The sequence below is a fragment of the Dermacentor albipictus genome, chromosome 1 (assembly GCF_038994185.2).
Source record: "Dermacentor albipictus isolate Rhodes 1998 colony chromosome 1, USDA_Dalb.pri_finalv2, whole genome shotgun sequence".
NCBI lineage: Eukaryota > Metazoa > Arthropoda > Arachnida > Ixodida > Ixodidae > Dermacentor > Dermacentor albipictus.
Genome location: NC_091821.1, coordinates 256,774,358 through 256,796,001, shown reverse-complemented (window position 1 = coordinate 256,796,001; position 21,644 = coordinate 256,774,358). Strand labels below are relative to the sequence as shown.

Here is a 21,644-nt window from a genome sequence, read left to right as displayed (position 1 = left end):
AATCGCAACGAATCGTCATTGACGCCGTGTCATCGGCACGATGTATTGCCAGAGTAGTTAACGACCGATTTTTCGGACATGCCCGATAATTTGCACGGTTTTGCGGCACCACCACGTACTCCATATAGTCAATGTATATTGCCCCGACTGCAGGTCTGAAATGGCATTAATCAAAGCCGCCACCGCCGCTATTTTGATTATCTCGCCGCCTCGAACCGGCACTCTCGCAGGCAGATCCGCTGGCAGCCGTAACCACCACCGCGGCAACGTTAGGCCTAGCTGCTTTTATGTTCGCTATTAAGCTTCTTGCCGTGCGGTGCCGTGTTTTTCATTGAAAGAATTCGCCGCTATCACCAATGGCACCGACTCCGCCTTTGTAATCCTCGCGATTGGCTTTGAAACTCGCAGAGCACAGCGCGTTGCGTAATGCCAGTCTCCGAAAGTTAGCTTCGCCTCAGTACACTAGGGTTAGGCGGTGAAGCATAACAAGCGTGGGAAGGGGGCAATTGTCACGGGACATAGTATGTGTTCCTTAATTACACATGCGTGCACCCCGTCTCCTGTCACAGTACAAGCCCTGATATGCCTAATAAGCGTACTGGCAGGCCTTCAGAGCTTTTTCAGACTTGCCTGTGGTAATTTTAGCCCTTAAAGGCAGTTAAAGACATGCATTAATTTTTTTCAGACTGCCCGGTTTTTTTTTCGTTTTTTTTTGCGGCCCCTCGGAAATCCGAAAAATCAAATGTTGACTCTACAACTGACCAAGAGGATGCTTCAGATGATCCATGTGGTGAAAGCGTGGTAGAAGGAGGATGAGAACAGAAAGGACCGACGCACTGAGGAATTAACGGGAAAGGAATTGCCGGCGCCTTTTTGAAGGAGCTTGAGCTAAAATAACTAAGTGTTGGCTGACGCTGAGACACAGGTGACCCTCATTCAAACCAAAATAAATTGTTTAAGCAGTGAAACTCAACACTGAGATGTTGTGTACGGGCTGAGAGTATGTCAGGACAGTTGAGGTTGACTTTCCAGCTGCTGAGAGAGAACCTTAATAATTAGTTGTGACAAAGTTCAGGACCTCATACAGATGAGCTTGCTATCAGTTGATGGAAATAGCTGATATTAAAAAAATATTTACTTATGTATGCATCTCCTTTTCATTCTTATTTGAAAATGTTCGACTCAATTTGGAATGGGCTTTACCATTTCTTTCTCTGTGCATTTTACACCTTCCTTCTGTTTTCTTTCTAAATAAAATAGATATAACTCCTTACTATTGAAACTGGATTAAGTCTTTTTTTTTGTTTCAGTATGCTTACTAGAGAGTGACAGCATCGGGCAACGCGGTGTCGGCCTGTCTTGACATAAAACAAAGTTCTGGCTCATTCAGGGAATTTCGCAAAGGTGCTCAGGGAAAACCTGGAAAACTCAGGGAATTTGGAAATGTCAACTTGGTAGACACCCTGGAAATGTCGTTAATTCGGAATTCATGGGACCGAAAAAAATGTCCGAGTTAACCGAATATCAAATTATTGAGGGTATCAAGAAAACGATAAACAAGTGCTTACTACGTCAACACGCTTGTATTTACTGAATGAATAAGCAAATCCTGTTTCAACTTTGCACAAACACAGCGTGAAAGCTGCAGTTCTCGTCATCTTGTGACTGTTTGGCTCTCGCAGCAGCGAAGGCCTGGCGACTTCCTTCGCAGTACGACCGCAGTGTACGCTTTCATCTGAGACAAGCTTTTCACTACCGCACTCACATCCTGGTTATTTTTTTCACCAGATAGCCGTTCAATAACAGATCACCCATCCATCGCAATGGAGTTGGTGCCCTGCGCTATTGAGAATGCACCCCTGTACGTTCGGTGTGATCACATGGGATTAGTACGTTGGTTTGCCAGCTGCCATCCACTCAAGCCATGTCACTAACCAAAACATGCATGCACTTTCTGAATGTGTCATTTCAACTTGCTCTTGTGTGCTCTTGCTTAGCACAGTTGCCTAGCATTGTTGCTGACTGATTTTTCGGACTCGGAGGGGGCAGTACACGGACTCAAACTCAGCTATTAAGGCCATCACTCTAGCCTGTGTCACTCTTGATCACTGATGAGGCTTGTGGGTATGAACATATTGATGGGAAGCTTCACATGATGACTTGTCACCAGGTCCTGTGCCGACAATCACAAATTTTCATCACAACTGTAGTGTCTAGGCCACTAGACTCAAAGCACAACTTCGTCAGTCAGAGTTGTAGAATAGAGCCGAGTTGACATGGTGGCAACTTTGTCCCCGACTGCCATGTTTGCAGCATCGCACGTTTGTAGATTATGTCTGAAAAATTCACCGGCACACTGCGTGACATCCAAATTTCGGTTGACATTATACATTGGTTCAGGGGAATAGCTGCGGGCAAGTTAAGGTAATTATGCAGTTTCACTAAATCAAGTAGTTAAAGAAGTGGTCCGTGACTGTATTTGATATTCTTGCTGCCAGAATATTGGGCCATATATGAACAAGGCCTTGCTTAGCTATTACTGATGCCGTGTTGGATCCCGTATTTTTAGTTTTGTTATATAGCAGGAGAATACTCCATTCAAATAAAGCAAGAGCAACCAAATTTTTAAAACGAAGCTTTCTTTTCTTCTTCCTTCGACTTTTCCACTGCTGCGGCTGTTCCTGCTGTCTTGCACGCGGCAGTGAGGGCTGGTTCAGAGCGTGGATATACATGGAAGTAGGGTGGCAGAGAGGAAAGGTGACGTGAGAAACTCATTTGGACCTTTCCATTGTGTCGCATGCGTACAATGCCCTCTAGAGCTGCCTGGGCGTCGCTACATTAGCCTCTTGACAGCTGTAATTACTCGTGATCTCCCACAAAAAGGATTGCAGAAAATGCAGCACTTACCTTTCTACTAATGTGCAAGTCCAGAGGGGAGGTAGATAGAATGGTAGAGAGGAGGGGGAAAGGAGGCAGAGAATGAGTAGGACCGACCCAGTTGGGAAACGAGGGAATAACAGCCTTGCCACTTTTCGCTTGCAGTTACCGTAAAGGGGGACAGGGCGAGAGAGGGAAAAGGTGACTTGATAGAGACACGATAGCAGTTGTGGGCAAACTGAAGATATGGTATGGTACGTTTCTGCTATTTTTGAAAAATAGGCTCCATGCAAATTTGTCAAGTGGACAACTGACATAGGGTGTGCAGATGCAAAGCTGCATTAAAGCTCTGTAGGGTCCAGGCAACTCTACGGAAGCAGTCGCACGTCCAACATACACTTCTGTGCCCGCCGCGGTAGCTTTGCAGCTATAGCATTGCTTGAGGTCGCGGGTTCAATCCCAACTGCGGCAGCTGCATTTAGACGGAAGTGAAATACAAGAACGCTACTGTACTTAGATTTAGGTGCATGTAGAAGAAGACCAGAGTGTCAAAATTTTCCGCAGTCTGCCACTATTGTGTACTTCATAATCTGATTGTGGCTTTGGCACGTACAGCCCCATAATTAACTAAAGTTTAACACTTCTGCGATGATGTGATGCGCTATGTGAGGCAATGATAATGCCCAACCCTCTCAGAGATTATGAACAATGGCACAACAACACCTCAAGCATACACGTCTCCCTGCACGTTCTGTGTACTACGCAGATGTACAGTAGTGGTGCATGCAAGGTAGCGTTTAACATCAACTCGCCACTTTCATATTGGACTAGACACTGAAGAAATTAAACATTCGGCATCAACATTACCACTAATTATTGTCAATCAAAGCAAACAGCACAGAAAGCTTCACTTACATTGATTCCCACAGTGTGTGGGATCCACATAATTTGTTAGTTTATTAGTTTCATCTACTAATTGTTCGATTTAAATGGTAGTTTATAATTATTTAAAAAGTGATTGAGGCTTAAATAATTGAGAACAACCATGAAACAAAATTTTATGCAATATTTTTAGTGCCACATCTATAATTGGTACAGTGAGGTGGTCAAGGAAAAAATATTTAAGGTGGTGCATTTGCTAATCAACTTCAATAATATATTAACTTCAAAAACTTGAATTGGAACACTTTTTGTTAAGGTAAGAAAAAATATTAGTACTAGTTTAGTCCCTTGTGTAACCCTGATCATGTTGATGTTAAGCATTCAGAAATTGGGGAATAATTTTATCCTGTTTTTATTGCAGAAGAAAGAGCGCAGTAACAGTGCAGCCAACCTGTCTGACCTCTACAAAAGTAAAGCAGACACTTTTTGTGAATCTGTGGACACGACTTACAGCATAGCACATTTGGCTGCTGGTTGTACGACAGATGTTAGGTGTAAGTAGTTTTCAGCAAGGCTCTTCAGCTGTCATTGCCTTTGCGCTTCTTGAGATGCTTCTGTGTTGTGTCATTTAATGACTTAGACATTTTCAAAGTGCTAAATGTTGCCTGCCACCAGCAGTGAAGAACTCTGCTATGCAGTGGCTCAGCAGGCATTTGTTTTTTCACTGAGCACAGTTATGCACAGTTTTGTAAAAAGGGAACCTACAGTTCTGGTTGGAAGGTAGGTGGTAGGCAGGTAGGAAGGTGCGCTTAAGAGTTGTGCTCGAGAATAGTGCAGCCATTCACATTTTGCACACAGGCGCGTGCGCGGCTACCCCCGGCTGTCTCCACTGCTGTCGGAACGGCCGGGGCGGCTGTATTTAGAGTGTACTAGAATATGGTTGAGTAGGCCGAGCGGCGCAGCGCTCCCCACCTGAGGCAAATAAGAATGAAAAGTAGGCTGAGGGCTCTGCGAGTGAACTAGATATTAGGGAGAGGCACGCTATAGCGGGTTCAGTGGGCAAACGTCCCTCTTCCGAGGGCTGGTATAACCTAAAACTGTTCTGATCTGTTTTTGTGCCCATATGGGAAAGGGCTGAGCGATTTTGACTTATCATAAAGGGCTAATGGCGGATTTGGAATGAAAACAGATAGGGATAGTTTTACATTAAACCAGCCCAGGGTCGATTGCGGCTTTCTGGGTCTGCGGTGGCATATGGTGACCCAGAAATTATGTTACCGCGTCAATTGGGCCGCATAATTTGAGAACGTTTTCTGCTGTCATCATGAGTTTTGGCGTGGGAATATAGCCGGAAATATGGTTTGATCACAGTGCCACCAATGTTTTCGGTTTTGCAGGAAAGCATGCACCATGCGGCCGCTCGACCCACTCTTCTATATTTTAGTAGGCTATAGCTACAAAGCGCGCTTCTATGCCCTGCGTTCTGATTATTGGGGCAAGGCGAAACTATTTATATTATTTAGAAATGGCTTTTAATAAGCCACAGTAGTTCATAACTCTGGCTTCTTGTACGGTCTCTTGGGGAAGTGCATTTCCAGGCACTTCACCTACACTGTTGAGACATTAAAAAGAATGTATTTATAAATAATGTCTTGCACTGCACTACTTTTCGAAATCTTGTACTCACTATTCCAGAATGTATGTTTTTGTGATTGCTGCCACTACCATGCGAAAATGGATGTCCAGTGAAGCTGTTGAAAACCACCACTACAATGAGGAGAGTTTGCAATGCTTTATTTTTTTTGAGTAATAGTAGTAATGGTAATTTAGAGTGATGGGAGTAATGGTAATTTTGACAGCAAGCCGCCGCTGGTTGTATGGCCATTTCCTTTCCCTTTGCCGGTGCTCGTATTCATGCTGCTCTACAGACGTCTTAACTATGTGTTGCCATTGCCGTGGCAGCTTGCAAAGCAGTAATCTTTACCCGGAAATGTATGCGGGGAGTGCTACATGCTTTGCATTGTTAGGAGGAGCGGCTTATCATCAATGATGTGGTTTGAAGGTTGGGATGCTTGTTTCGTGCGGATGCGCCGGAAAAAATCCCAACCAGCTAGAGACTAACAGCTTTGTTGTAAAATCTACAGGCACTATATTACTAAAATGTGCATGCACTATGCTTCAAAATTCAACTTAGGACGTTGCTTAAGACAGTTGCTGTACGGTGCTCGTGTTGGTATATTCTGTGTTCTGTCGTGATTTCAAAGTGCGCTGCCATATCCCATTATTCCACAAAAATTCAGATTAGCCTGCTCCAAACTGCTTCAAAATGAAATTTAGTGTGTTCCAAGCTGCTCCAAAATGCAATTTCTTCTGCTCCAAACTGCTCCAAAATGACTTTAGGCAGTCCCACCCCTGTGTTAAAGGAAACTTATTGTTACAATGAGACATACTTATTTTGGATGAGAGGAATGATGACTGTAGGAGGCTTAGCTATCAAGCCACTCATAGTCCAGGTGAACATTGTTTTCTTTTTTCATTCGTCACCCAATGTAGCATGGAGCTTCCCCCGTTGCAGAGGGTGCCCACCAGACAAGTCAGTCAGAATTCTCATGGTAGTAACGTTTAAAGCAGGCAATGTGAGTAACATCAGTCTTGTGAGAAGCAGCAGCCAGCAGATGTGAGGCAATATATATAGCAAATAAGTGACGTCACTGAGAGGTGCCAGAATGGCAAAGGGGCCAGTGTAAAAGCCCAGGAACTTTTGGTATAACCCACACTGGACCTCCTTTTGTGTACAAGACATGCTCATGTCGCTTATCATATAGCAAGCCTTTGAATGGTGTTGTGATGCAAAAGTATGGAGATGGGCAATGCATCGAGCCTCCCCAGCATGACAACATGAATTACCTTTGTTCTGGCAATTCGGTTGACTGAAAGTGATTTGGGGTTGTATTTAATAACAAACCACTTCTGTTTTCATTCTTTTTCACCCTTCATCATTGACTCAGATGCTGCTATACCACCATTAGTGCCAAAGTTGCCCACTTGGAATGATGGATGAAACGAAAAAGATGAAAATTGAAATAGTAATTTGTCACAAAACATTGACCCTTGGTGTTGTTTAATCATAATGTAGCCTGTGACATGGCTTCTTGGTGTGTAATACCAGTGATGTGCTCCAAGCTTAAAATTTTACATGAACACACTACATTCTTGAAAGTTTGGTTCCTTATATATCCTAGGCAATTCTCTTTCCTCCACCTTAACTGCATGGAAGTTAGTGTACCAAATGTTTTTAGCTCACTGCTTCATTAACCTTTTACTTTTGCATTATTAGTAAATACCGTTTATTAGTAAAAATAACTTGTAAATAATTCAGTAGAATTATTGTAGAAATCAAAAAGAGTAAAAATCATTAGTAAATAGAATAGTAAATATAAACCACTGTTTCAAAGTTTGATATGAATATTATACTGCAGCATTGGTGTTAAACTAATGCTATGTTCTATATCTGTTGTCATGAAACTTAAAGACAGAAAGTGGTTTTGGCACGTAAAACCCCATAATTTAATTTTTATGAAACTTAACGAAAGCATTCTGGCATCTGTGTTTGTGTTAGTGTGCCCAGCGGCTTTACATCATTACATCTTGGGCCATGCCTTGTCACAGAACTTTAAAATACAACTGCTGCACCATAGCGATGTATTGTTATGCTTATTCTTCTGCTCTAGGCAAGGAATTTGCTGTCAGCCAGAAATGAAACAATTGTAGCTATAGCTCTGTTGCAGGCATTGCCACATTTTTCTGCAGCAGGATACTAGGACATAAAGAGCTGCATCACATATGGAGTCTGGCGGTTTGTAATTGAACATGAAACATGCAATTGATGATCACTTCATTTATAGTCTGGACAGGGTTTCCAGAACATGACTGGCATCTTGCAGTTTTGATTTTACATTTTGGTCTATTCTATATAACTAAAGGCATAGGATCAGTAGAGGGGAAGATGTGAGGGTGAAAATATAATGTGTCATTTCTTCTTAGAAACGATCATTAAGCTTATCCTCTCACCATTACAATTAAAGAGACTCTTCAAAGTATAGAAAGAATGCTTTAACTTCTTATTATACATAGTATAGGACATGGCAATGCTTTGTTGTTTGTGTGAGTATATGAGTGTGATCTGTCAGAGAAATCTTTTATGCAGTAGAGATGTGCCATCCTGTAGTGGTAATGTTATGCATCGAATTTTCTACTTTACCTCAAGTACTGTGCTGACAGCCACAGATACACTTCTAGTGGACTTGACTACCATGGCATGCAAACTTTCGTTACATGTTTGCGATGAGCTGTTTTGAATGGCGGCGCACAGAAATATAAAAAGATTTTATGTGTTTGCAGCTTTGAAGTTTTCAGGAACATCTGTTTGTATGAACTGATTTCTGTCATGTTTTTTTTTTTCATGCTATAATATGTTATCAGTTACAGGAAACAGACCTGGAGGAAAAGTGTCAATAGTAGGCAATCCTTGTGACACATCCTTGTAAGGAATCCCTTAAAAGAAGAATTCACTACCGTTTGATGTTTCAGCTGTCAGCAAACTGTGGGAACACCTGCGTTTGATGGAATGGCTAGACCCAGAGCTGGTAGCAGCAGTCATGTCACTGGTCAGTAGCAGCGATGAAGGCCTCTCGGATGTGCTGGATAGGATGCAGTGCGCATGGAACTTTCATGTTCAAGGCCTCTTCAAGAGCCTGCTTCACCTCACTGAGCCAACTGCTTTCTTTGTATGCCTTGGTGAGCCCCTGCTTTGAATAACTTGTTGCCTCACTCTGGCTGTGACTGTGTGCTTTGTGGTAACATTGCATTTACTTTACAGAATGCTTTCAATTTTATTGTAAGGTCATTTTGTGCCAAGTGAGCCAGTGTGTTTTTTACCATCGTGGATATACAGTCAAATCTCAATGCGATCATGTTTGAACCCAATTTTGGTGTGATAGGAATTCTGCAAAAATCCTGCCTTGAATGCAGTGAGTGCAATGCAGTTTGTTTTGGGATGAGTCGAAATGCTTTCCCTAGCTGTGTCGGATGATACAAATTTTTGTAAATTTTTGTAGGTCTTAAATCAGCTTATGAAATAGCAGTCTTCCATAAACCTGGCAGAGACCTGTGTAATTGGAAGAATACTCACTAGGGCACACAGTGGGCTCTGGCAGCGTAGGCAAAGGAGCGAGGGAAGTTTTTTCTCATTCCAGAAATGTCTTCTTAACAACATTGAGAAAATAATGGTGCAGAAAGCCACCAGTAGCTTCTTCGACCGATAGTAGTCACCTTAAGAGTCTTGAAACTGTTATGATTAATAAAAATTGGACCCCTCGGTTAACCCCCTTTCTTCTTGTTCTTACATACTGAGGATCTCGGCAACATTGATGCCTTCACGTAGCGTGTGTGGGTTTATTGACCAGTTGCCTTCACCCAGAAAGATAACGTACTCGTGACGCCTGCGGCAAAAAGGATGGTCCACATCTGCCGCCAAGGTTTGTGAGTGGTGGTGCAGGCTAACACTCCCAAGGTTAATTCTAGTAGTAACACATAAATACCCAAGAAAGTGGATGCGGAAACCGCACCGTGGTAGCTCAATTGGTTAGAGCATCACACGTGTAATGTGAAGATGTGGGATCGTTCCCCACCTGCAGCAAGTTGTTTTTTCATCCACTTTCATTGCCATTAATTTATAATTTCTTTAATTCAAAGTAAGTACAAGTGATTTACCCCATGTTTTCCTTGGTGTCTCTTTGTTTGTTGGCTTCTCATGATATTATAACTGTAAACGCGCACAAAGACGACAAAGAAGAGAGATGACCGAATGAGTGCTCTTTTACAGTTTCAAGATGCAAGTAAACCAACTAGCCCAGTTGTCCATTCTGTTAAACAAGAGTGCTTCACTACTAAAGGGAAAATCAGACATCCACCCGTTCGTAGTAATTGCTACGAAGGAAACCCAATTACTTAATTACTTCTCTCCACCTTGTGGGTTTCCGCAGAACTATTACATCAAGAGTGCCTCACCTCCACTTTGGCACTGCGGCTATCATTTGTCATAGATCATATGAATGTCTGATTATACAAACATTTTAAGAGGCCCAGAGAAATTGGTATCATCAAGATTATACTGTAGTTGAAAAATTTATACAATTTAAAGTTCAAAATTCTTTGTCCTCATATCAAGAGATATGAGCAAAGTTCATTGAGGATTTGTCTCATGGTCGAAGAAAGGATCAGAGCACATCTTTGAGGCACATAGTGCTGGGAACTTCTTGATGGAAGCTCTGTTACTTCTGGAGTCCACCAAGGCTCAGTTCTTGGGCCATTACTCTTTCTAATCTATATTAATGACATCACAGCTAACATTGGTTGTAATATAAAACTGTTTGCCGACGACTGCATTATTTATAGCGAAATCACTAATTATAGCGACCACATCACACTTAATACATCCCTCAATGCTCTATGTATTTGGTGCTTTAATTGGCAGATGTCAATTAACGTAAAAAGGTCTGTGGCCATGACCGTAACAAGGAAAACAAGACCATCTAACTTTACATTTGAGATTAATGGCATACCACTAACTAAAGTTGAATGACATAAATAGCTGGGAGTTACATTAACCTCAGACCTCAGGTGGGATAAACATATTTCAAATATCACCGTAGGAGCATAACGCAAATTATTCTTCCTCAAAAGAAGCCTTGCGCTCTCTACGACATCAACGAAGCTACTGGCCTACACATCGTTCGTTAGGCTAGTTCTCGATATGCGTACACAGTCTGGTTTCCTCATACAACCACTAACATAACAAAATTAGAGGCAGTACAAAGAAATGTTATAAGGCTCATTCACAACAAATACAAACGCGCTGACTCACCGACTAATCTTCTAATGCAGTCTGGATTCCAAACGCTATCTGCCAGAGCAAAACACGCTCGCCTGAAGTTCTTGTTGCAGCTTCTAAAAAATAACTATAAGATAGATGTGTCCAGGTACATTTTATTTTCTGAGGCTTGAAAAACACGTAACAAACATGCGTACACTTTAACAGAATACACATGCAACAACAACACGTTTAAGTATTTACTCTTCCCTCTTACAGTAGCTGAATGGAACTGACTTGATCCTGCTACAACCGCCATCGATCGTTGTCCGAATTTACCCCACAAGTAGAAGCTGCAGTGCATAAATAAAATCATTTATCATTGCAGGAACCATCGTCAAAAATTTTGCGTTGTTTTGCTTTCGATGTCCCATTTTTCTTTTTTCTTGTTTTTTTAAAAATGTTTATATGTTGTTTATATGTTTTTTTCCATTCGTTTCTAAAAAAAATATGCAACCGATGGTAGAACTACCTCGGAGCCAGCCAACTTCGTGTTACTGTGCACATCTGACTGGAGAGAGTGGAGAATGCACTGCTAAGTCATTGGCGCTGAAAGGGTTAAGGATAGCTTTCTACATAGAAGGTACGTGCCGCAAAAAAAGTAGATATTGACTTTTTCTGAAAAAAAAAAATTACTTTAGAGCTGGCTGCTGTTTACGGAAACTTGCGAAAATTTTGTTTCCGGCGAATGAAAGTTTTTTTGCATTATCCAAATACAAAACCAACTAATTTAGAGGCTGTTGCTCCGTTTAACTGGCAGCTCCGTTTAAACAATTTATGCTTACTGAGATTCTACTGTATTTGAAAATTTGACTGTTTTTACAGTCACACCACGTCATTGACTTGCCATACACACAATCAAAATCTGGGTCATATAACATACAGTACTTTTAAAAAATGGTTCTTAGTGCCTTCTAGCTTGGTTGGACTAGAACCATAATATCTCACCAAGAAAGCACCACAATTTTTGACAACAGGAACAGATTGGGAGAATGAGTTTTGAGCTTCAACGAATACAATTACTATCAACTACTTATCAGACGCTTACTATCAACTATTATCTGTGATGGTCAAAAAACACTGGTTCATTTACTGTGGAACGACCCTAGTGGCTATGTTGTGCTTGCTTGCTGGGCATGTGTATGTTTCTATTGTTTTCTTGGGATCCATTGTTTATAGGATATATTGTGTGCATACAACCATCCCACTGTTTTAGGCTTCTTAATTAGTTCTTAATTTTGTCTTTCTTTATTAACACAATGTATCCACATGGGAGGTCTCGCCTGAAGTTCTTTTTCTTCCTATGGATTTCCTGTTATATTCATTCTGTATGTATCACCATGCCTACTTCAGAATTAAAACAACATAAACTGGAAGATAACTGTTTGGCCCAACTAAAGAGAATGATGAAGAGTTGCTAGAAACACAACGTTTTGAGGTTCTTTGGCAGTCTTTGTGAAAAGTGCTTCTAGTGTGAATCACCAAACAGGCTTTTCTTTTGCTGTTTTTCTTTCATGCTGCAGATATATCGCTAAAAAGAAGCATTGCTTCTTTGGATGACAGTTCGCTCAATAACTTGGAATCAGCTAATGTCATCAGTGAAATCTGCACAAGGATAAATGCTGTGCAGGATCTGACGGCAGTGGCATTTGAAAGTAGCACGGTGCCAGAAAAGGTTCAAGCTGCCTTGAAGAACCTAAAAATTGGTAGGTATTTAAGCCTTATACATTTTCTTTCTTTGTTTTTTTTTTCCAGATGTAGTGCACTATCCTCCACACCCTTCTTATGTTGCTCTCAATATACATTTACTGTAGCTTTTAAGAGGAAGCTTTAGCTCAGGCTCAACTCCGATGCGGCCTGTTCAAATACATGTAAAACGCAGAAACGCTTTTCTGAGATAAGCACTGGGCCGATTTTAATTAAATTTGTTGCATTTGGGAGAGAAAGTTCAATTCTAGTGACTGTTGGTAGTGGAATTTCGATTTAGCGCTTTTTGTTACAAGAGTTTTTAAAAATCTGGAAGTTAAAGAAATATAGAAGCACCAAGTTTACAATATAATAACTCTGTATCAAGAGCAAATATCGCGATTCTGTATACGACATCTATTAGATCATTCAAAGCAGACAAATTCGATGTGCCAATTTATATCTTACATGAATTCGTTGCGTTGTGTACAAGGGTTCTGCAAAAGCTGTATTTCCATATTACTAAATTTTTTGAGAATCATGTGTGACATATCAATCTTGACTGCTTTAGATGTACTATTAGATGCAGTTCACAGAATTGTGATATCATTTTTTATTGCTGAGTTACGGAGTTGTAAACTTGACAGTTTCATTTTCTGAAAATTTTCAATTTTTGCCAATTTTAAAGAAAAAAAATTTACAACCTAAATAAAAAAATTCGAAACCAACAGTCACTAGATTTTAAGTTTTTCTTTTAAATGCAACAAACCTCACCAAATTTGGTGCAGTGGTTGCCGAGAAAAAACTAGAAAGATAGGAGCACCCGAGCTTAAGGTTCCTCTTAAGAGGGCACAGATGCATTAGTACTGAGTCCACGATGCCCTGTATGCTGCAGGCAAGCATTTTGTGCAATGCAACAATGGATTTCACAACATTGCTGGAGTGCCCTTGTACGTAAACCTGCTGCACCATTGATAAAACTAAAAGCATTTGCAGTATACAGGGTGTCCCAGCTAACTTTAGCCAGAGTTTAAAAATATGCAAATGCCACGCAGCTGGGCCAAACCAAGGCAGTGATGTTTGCTGTTGCTTGGAGATACTAATTACATAATTTAATCAACTTCTCAAATATTGTGATTGGATGAAAAGTGTCAATGAGAAAATTGTAGAAAATTGTAGAGTAACATGAAAAAACTCCCTGTGCAGCTTTCTGTTGCTCAATATGTACTACATTAAAGTGTTTCTCCGAGTGTGAAAGACGCCCGCGAATACACGCAAAGTGCCTCAAACGGCCAGTCGCGTGGCAATTTTGCGTGCATTTGCAGGCTTCCCTCATGCTTGGAAAAACACTTTTATGTAGTATTACATATTGAGCAACAGGAAGCTGTATTGGGAGTTTTTCATGTGGCTCTACAATTTTCTCATTGACTCTTTTCATCTAATTATACTTTTTGAGAAGTTCATTACTTAATTAAGACTAATTATCTAATTAGGTGGAATGCAAAAAAATAGTTTGAGTATCTCCAAGCAACGGCAAACAACATTACCTTGGTTCTGTTCAGCTACGTGGCATTTGCATATTTTAAAACTCTGGCAAAAGTTATCTGGGTCACACTGTATAGTTAAGGCCAAGCCAAGCCAAAATATTAAGCGATTGAAAAGTAAAGCCCACTCGTATTCTAGCACTATAGTAGAACTGCGTAATGCTACTAGTTGCCTTTGATATCGCCATTTTGTGAACACAAGAAGTCTTGTGCTGTCCTGAACAAGACAAGAACAAGAGCGGTATGTGATGGTGCTCCGCACGTGCTCACAATAATTGGATATGTGCTTATGTGCTGGCTGTGTGCATATACCATTCCATTTTTGTTGCGTTTTGTGCAGGTGCTTTGTGCTAAACATAGTGTTTGTTTGTGTCATTGCATGTGCAGTACTAAAGCTCTCTGTTGACATTTACGCATTGAATGATAGAAATGTTATTGCTTATCAAGCAAGGAATGTAGATTTCACAAATATGTGGTAATTATTTTTGTTATTGTAAGGCTTTCTCTACTGAGTTCCAGCTTACGGAAGCTGGGTGCCCTAATGCCATGCGACATTGTAATCTCCGAAGGGGACTAGTGTAAAAGGCACGGCATTTGGCAGGCCAGGTGTTGATTACACATTCTTAAAAACTTGGGCATGTCATTACACTCTCTGAATGGCTCCACTCTTGCATTTCACGTGCATTACAGCAGCCCATTTAATGCACCTCTTAATGCTCCTATGCCAGTTTTTTAGGATCACACTGCTGTCATTTGTGGTCAGTGCGCTTGGGAACTGCTGCTTGTCACATGCAGTAGGGAACATATTCTAAGTTAACTTGCATATATTGAGAGGCCCCATAAGTTTTCACGCATCAAAACAAACTACATGCCATATGTTTTTTGCACCTTTCCTTGATAGGTTATTTTTTTGTGCAGACTCTAGAGTTGTCAATCCCTTGTGATCATTCATTTAATTCCTAGCACGTGACAATGTTGTCATCACACATCAGTTGCGATGTGATCTTCCAGTGGCTTAATTTATTTTTCTTTATTTTTTATTTTGAATGAGAGGCAGCACCAGAAAATTGTGTAGGAGGTTTGTTCAGCTGTTCAATGACAAAGAAAAGCAGGGGAGCAAGGAGGTGAAGGGCAGTGGAAGCTGATATAAATGGTACAAGTGTCAGTGACATTGAATACGTAGATTCTATCTTCCTCTAAATAGACTAATTTTCTGTCAGCTTTTGGCAATGTACCTTTCTCATTTGAAGATTTTATAAGCGTTAACAGTGAAGTGGAAGCTTGCAGTCCCATGACAAAGGATAAAAGTATGAGCATTAGGGGCAGTATAAATTTGTAGTGAGCTGTAAATTATGGATCCTGACAAATACACTCTACCTGGCCTGTCTGAACACACTGGAGGTGTTCTCACATAAAGGCAATGCCAAAAGCACATTAGATGCAGCATTCAGTGTGCTGCATGGCCTATTATGATTGTTTTTTAAAGAGCAGCTGATTATCATAGATAATTTAGCAGATAAGGTGACGCCAAGTTTTCCAGCCCTTCCTATTAATGACTATTTCTGCAGGAGAGTGCAACCAATCACCACAGCTACAAAAACTTTGAATTAATGGTAGTAGACAGTATTTGTTTTCCTTTTATGAGAAGCCAGCTACTTTACAGCTCTCAGCAATAAAAAAATCTGAGGACATTTAAGCACTTCTTATAAGTTGGGAATGTGAAAGCATTAAAGTACATTTGAATGCCACTGAGTGGTCCTTTGAGTTCTGGACTCCTTGCGGGCAAGTGAGCATGTTGAGACGCTTGGCGCATTTTGATTTCGCCTTACTGAAGTGCACTTAGAACGCAGGCGAGAGCTTGCATGGCCAAGGAATGCGCGGGTAACACAGGCTTCCGAGAGTGAGAGCGAGGGTGTTGTGGCATCGCGGTGATGCCCTGAACCCTCACACAACGCCTGGCGTGCTACTGCTGCAGCAGGTGTCCCCTTTCGCTCTCTTTGCTCCATCAAGGCCCGCTTGTGACGTGACGTCGCAGCCAGTGGGAGCACCCTTGAGGCGCGCTTGTGACATCATGTCACAGCCAATGGGAATTTAGGTGTGGTTTCACTGGTACAGATGACAGACAACAGCTTTTTCGTTCAATGGGCCATTTGATGCTTTCACATCAAAATTTACTTGTTAGGGGCATAATTTTTGTTACATGCCAAATTTTTTGTGTAGCTACTAGTACACGGAAATTTTGAAGATTTTGTTACCTTGGAACCTTAATAACTCTTGACACGAATTGACACGGATTTACTGATGTCACTCTCTGCGATGTGTTGCAAATTTTTGCCTGGCTGTCTGCCTATAAACTAGGCCTCGAGCACTTGTTCACATACTATATAGGTAAACTATATATTTGGGTGGTCTGAAAGGGTGTAGCTCTGAATAACATCTCCTTGTTTCATGTCAGCATGGGCTTGTCTAATAGATCTTTTGCTTAATGCTGACAACCATGTGGGCACATTGGGTTTCCGCCGCCATCATGAAGGGTAGACATGTGGGCGAGTTCAGGATGCACCTAGAAAGTTTGTAGGTCACACGGACTCTGTTACTGGTCAAATTGAGTTTGCTGCAATGTTTTGACATACACATACCATATTCGCTGCATAACATGTCTCTGCAAACGCAAGCTTGGTTTTGTGCAACCACTGGATAGGTCTGATACATTCTGTCATGTTAATTTTGCGCTTGCACCATGAAGGCATCATTGACATACTACTACAATGCAAAAGTGGTCACAGGCAGAGGTCATGACTGCAGGAGCTATAACCTTTGTCCAGCCTTGCGTGGTTCCTGATTCCACCAGAGCAAATTATATGAAAAAAGAAAACAAGCATGGCATGTTGTGATACCTTGTGTACTGGTGTAGCAATCCAGTGCCATCATCTAGCACAACCGAACTGGCCTCTCAAGCACTAGAGTAATTTGGCCACACGATGGAGTCAGCTTGTTGCAGCCACTGCTGCCCATCATATTCTTTGGTTCATGAAATGTGATAGGCGAGGGACATGTAGCTAATGAGTGTGAAAAACAGATAACCAGTGTCTGTTTCTGTTTATTATCTCAGTGTTCCATCATGCCGGCAGTGAAATTTCGTTATATTGCAGTCGTGTTTAAACACACTTCGTTATATTCAGGTTCAAAATACATGGTGTTCTATGGACAAGAAGTTCTAAAATGTAAAATTTCTTGTTACATCAAGAATTTAGTTATATTGAAGTTCATTATGTTGAGGCTTAACTGTGTAAAACTGTCATATTTAGTTGGCATGTTTATTAGTATCAGTATTTTTTACATTACTTTGCTTCAAGTAATTTTCAATTGCAAGCTGAAATGTGGATTCCTTTGCTTTAGCTCGAAGATCATTGCAGCGAACACCACCAGAGAACAGACTCAAAGGAGCCAAGATTGTTCGTGGCTGCGTGAAGGCTATACATGAAGAAATTGATAGGCACTTGGATGTTGTTTCTCACACACCATCGCATATTCCGAGTGAGTGTGTCATGGAAGTATCTAGTCTATTCAACGTTTCTTTGTTGGATGGCATACTGAACAATCTTTTTGAAAATTTTCATAGGTCACTTGCTGACTGGGCTTACCACACCAATGATTAGCAGATGTCCGCCAGCAGTCGAAAAGTCACTGGACCTCGAAATAACAGGTAAAGGAAACTATGCATTATCTCATGAAGCATTCTTCTAAAAGGAAATTAGTAAAATTGCACGAGCTGCGAGAAGGCTTGACATGGCACTTCTTTTCTGGGCTTTTTATGGTGTAGTGTTCAATGTAGTTTACAACTCAACTTCAGGTTCATTGCAAGCAATTACAGAAATATATAATAGTGACAGTTCTTTGAAAATTGCGGTGTAGTTGCCTGGCATATTTGACTTCTGCATTTTTAGGGATGGTTACGGATAGCCTGTGAAAATGTGCAAAAAAGAAATGAGGTTGTATTCTTTCTTCTTTTGTTTGGGCGCATATCGTAGCCTCAGTTGCTTTTGTGACATATTATTCTAGCTATCTAACTTTCTTTTCTTGCAGCACTTTTGGATGCAATGGAGTCGCAAGCAAGGGAGAGTGCCAAGTCACCTTCTACAGAAGCTGGGTGCGAGATGTTTGTAGGACTCCGATTCTGTTTCAATTTTGGTTTATGCCATTGCAGGAAGCAAAGAACTCGGAATATAATACTAGTAGTCTCAACATTTAAAGACTTCCTCACTATAGACCTCTCCTGGGGTATGTCACACAGTGCAGGCGATGTCATAGCGTGATGTCTCTGGCGCATGTGCAGTGACCCTGGTTGGCAAAACACAGCTGCTGCCGGCTTTCTGCATGGTGCAATCACGCAGTGCTTGGTGTAGGTGGGTGCCATGTGGACACATGTTTTTTACAGCGAAGTTGTATACCTCTACCGTCCAAGGAAATTTTCGTGTCGTTGGTGTGGTAAACAAGAAACTCCCCATATGTGGGCCGATCCCGAAGATAGTGTGATGCCGGGCCAACCCATGGCAGAGGTAAAGCAGGTGTTAAGCACTCCCCATACACAGGCCGATCCCAAAGATGGTGCAATACCGGCCTGTTCCGCGGCGGAGGTGAAGCAGGCATTAAGCACTCCCTATACGTGGGATTATCCCGAAGATAGTGAAATGCCAGGCCAAACCCCGGTGGGGGTGAAGCAGGTGTTTAGCGCTCCTCATATGTGGGCCGATCCCGAAGATAGTGCAATGCCGGGCCGACCCGCGGCGGAGGCGCAGTTCGTCATTAAGGGGCCTGCATACACAGCTTCGCTGGTCATCCTTCTTCACAGAGTGGAAGGGCACTGAGATTCTTCTTCTTCTTTTTTTACATGAATCTCCACAATTAGCTTGCCAGCCAGAGTAGCAGTATTGTGTGTTGGAGAACATCAGTGAGTGGTAAACTGCGTGACAGAAATCTGGCGACGCTGGCCATTTTGTACTTGCGAATGTAAACCACGTGGTAGTCTGTGATTCATAGTGTGATGAAGAATATCGGCTTTTCCATGGAAGTGTACCATGTTTTTTGTGGTGTGGTAAAGTGTGCCACGAAAAACAGTGACGATATCGACTCATCTTTGTGTAGGGAAACGAACTACGTGGTGTGCGTGTGTGTGCGCACGCTACGTGATTAGCAATACGAGACTGTGGACATGTGTTGTATGTAATAAGGCCAGTCATAGTGATCAGGCACCGATAGAACTTCGGGACCTGTAATATTTGAACAGGTGAGAATGAATGAGACTCAATGATTAGTGAGTGCGTGTATCTTGGTGCCACCTGCGCTGTGTGCAGAAAAAAAAAAAAAAAAAGAAATGCCTTCGTGGGAGCATAATCTATTGACTGAAATGTATGACCATAAATGAGCTTTAGCATGTTTTCACTACTGCCGAAGCTGCGTGTATATATTTCACCGCGAGGAATGCCCGATAGGCAAACCGCTGGAATTATTGTGTTTTAACACATATCTCATGGGCCTTAAGTTATAATCACTTTTACGGCATGAAATTCATGGTATGATGATGCACATAAACATGCAAAAGTTGAGTCTTATAAGTTGATAGCAGCAAAGAGAGGCAGCTGACACAGTGAAGTTATCGCACAACGGATTATGTACTTATGTACGCTTGTGCCTTGTATGTTCACATGACCATGACTAATAATTCAAATTAAATCGTGGTGCTTAACATCCATAAGCTGCACAGCACCTTATGGGGGACACTGTATGAAAAGGCTCCGGATTAACTTTGACCACTTGGGGCTTCTTACCGTGCTATATGTCTCTGCATTCCTCCCTCATATGAATTTAGGCATCGCCATTTGGTACGGCTTCGCTAAGCCGCCGTGATGGGTATGGCTGATAGGTGTAGACGAAGTTCATCTTGTGCACCGTTTAAAGCTACAGTGTAGGTGGGGTGCAAATGAGTACCTTCACAACAAATTTTTGTCCCAAGACCAGTCATTTAAGCGAAGTATAATTTCGGCACCGTTAAAATTGCATCATCTGTGTTGAAATGTTTGCTTTCGAAGAGTAATAAAGTTTTGTGGCTGTTTGACCTATGGAAGAGGCACACTCTTACGAAATCACTACATGCTGATTTAAGAGAACCATGCACTCGGCACTAATACTATGTTGTTGTGTCAGTAAAAAGGGGACGATTATACTTTCTAAGCACAGTTCGTAGATGCTGTCACTTCAAAAGATAGCAATATGCCGAAATTATGATCGCGGCAGTTGATATACAAGCAGCGCTCTTATGCAGGGAGAGCAGGTCGCACGAATGTTTCTTGCCAACCAGCGCCCGCCTCAAAGGTGCGGCAGATGGGAGGGGCACTCGCAGTGACCTCACGCTGTTTGCAAACGGGGAGAGGTCTATTAAAGCTAACTACAGTTGTTGATGCTTTCAGTTGTGATACATCAGTACATTCTTATTTTATGATGAAAGGAATTAATGTCAAGCACTAGTGGGGCCAGGCAAATCTCCCTAGATAAGGTCTTTTCACTCGGTAGTTACTGTATTTGCACAAATACTATAACATGACTGCAAATGTAATTCAAGTGCGAAGAGGTACTTCTTATGACCCAATTGGTGTGGGTTGGGAGTGTACATATACCAAATATAGCATAAAAAATAGTGACGTGTAGACATGACTCTTTAGCGTAAAATTCTGGCTCATTTTTGTTTAAATTTTGCTTGGAGGTGCTATCTTGTAGTGCATAGAGTTTAACTTTATCGTGAGGTACATTTTTTGCCTGTTTTATACAGCATGAATCGGAAGCACCGGTTGTCGATGGCAGTGCCAGACAAAAAGAAATCGTGATTTCACTGCAATGAAATGGTGGAGCCATTTCCCATAGTTCGGCCAAAACACAGCACATGCTGCATTTTGCTGTTAGAGTGGAGAGATGGCTCTATTGTGCCATTTTACCAGAGATGCGGCCATGAGAGTCCACACTGTGGTAGCGTATTGCAGCATGGTATCACTTTGCATTGTTGCTTTTTTCACCATTCACTGTGTTCCTGTGCACCCTTCTGCGCATATGCATCTGCTTTTTCCCTATGTCAGTGAGAAGTTGGCTTTTGTGCAAAGTTTAAGCTTGCTGAAACAAAAAAATAAACTGGCTGTGGCTTAGCCAAGGTTAAGCCCAGGATGCGAAGCATACTAGCCTTTATTTTAACGCGACAGCGTTAAGGAGCTCGTGTCGCAGAAAAGCCGGTGTCGTCGGCGTCGGCTCAGGCGTGCAGCGCTTGCTCAGGCGCACATTTCGTTGTCGCGCCGAACGCTGCGTTGCTCGACGCTCACCGCGTCCGATGCGGGGTGCGTAGTCGCTGCGCCGTAGCAAAGCCACCTAGAAACAGTCTCTGTAGCACGCCGCAACCTTCGCTTCTCATTCCAACGAGCAGCTTTGTCTCCAGGAGCCATCTCACCTCGTGAGTGTCTAGCAGAGGCAAGCGCAGCTGCTTATATACCGCCGCGACGGCGCGAGCGACGGCGCGAGTTGGAGCCCCGTTTCTCCTCTGTCGTGACGTCACGGTGTCACATGGTATTGAAGGTGACACCGCCGCGCCTGAGGAGCTGGGTTGAGCTCTAGTAATATGCTTCGCATAAAAATATGTTATATTCAGAGCTTACTTCCATATGTAAAATAAAGGGCTTTCTGAA

At 42.0% G+C, this 21,644-nt stretch overlaps 1 protein-coding gene across 2 annotated transcripts in view; it reads left to right on the top strand.

The window, feature by feature from the left end:
• The window catches only part of LOC135901759 (uncharacterized), a 52,168-nt gene that overhangs the window by 14,346 nt on the left and 16,178 nt on the right, over window positions 1-21,644 (top strand). For both annotated transcript variants that reach the window (XM_065431601.1, XM_065431591.1), the window contains exons 10-15: window positions 4,181-4,313; window positions 8,350-8,556; window positions 12,214-12,396; window positions 17,320-17,457; window positions 17,543-17,626; window positions 18,007-18,070. In XM_065431601.1, the coding sequence (XP_065287673.1) occupies window positions 4,181-4,313; window positions 8,350-8,556; window positions 12,214-12,396; window positions 17,320-17,457; window positions 17,543-17,626; window positions 18,007-18,070 (809 nt within the window). The remainder of the gene's footprint in view (window positions 1-4,180; window positions 4,314-8,349; window positions 8,557-12,213; window positions 12,397-17,319; window positions 17,458-17,542; window positions 17,627-18,006; window positions 18,071-21,644) is intronic.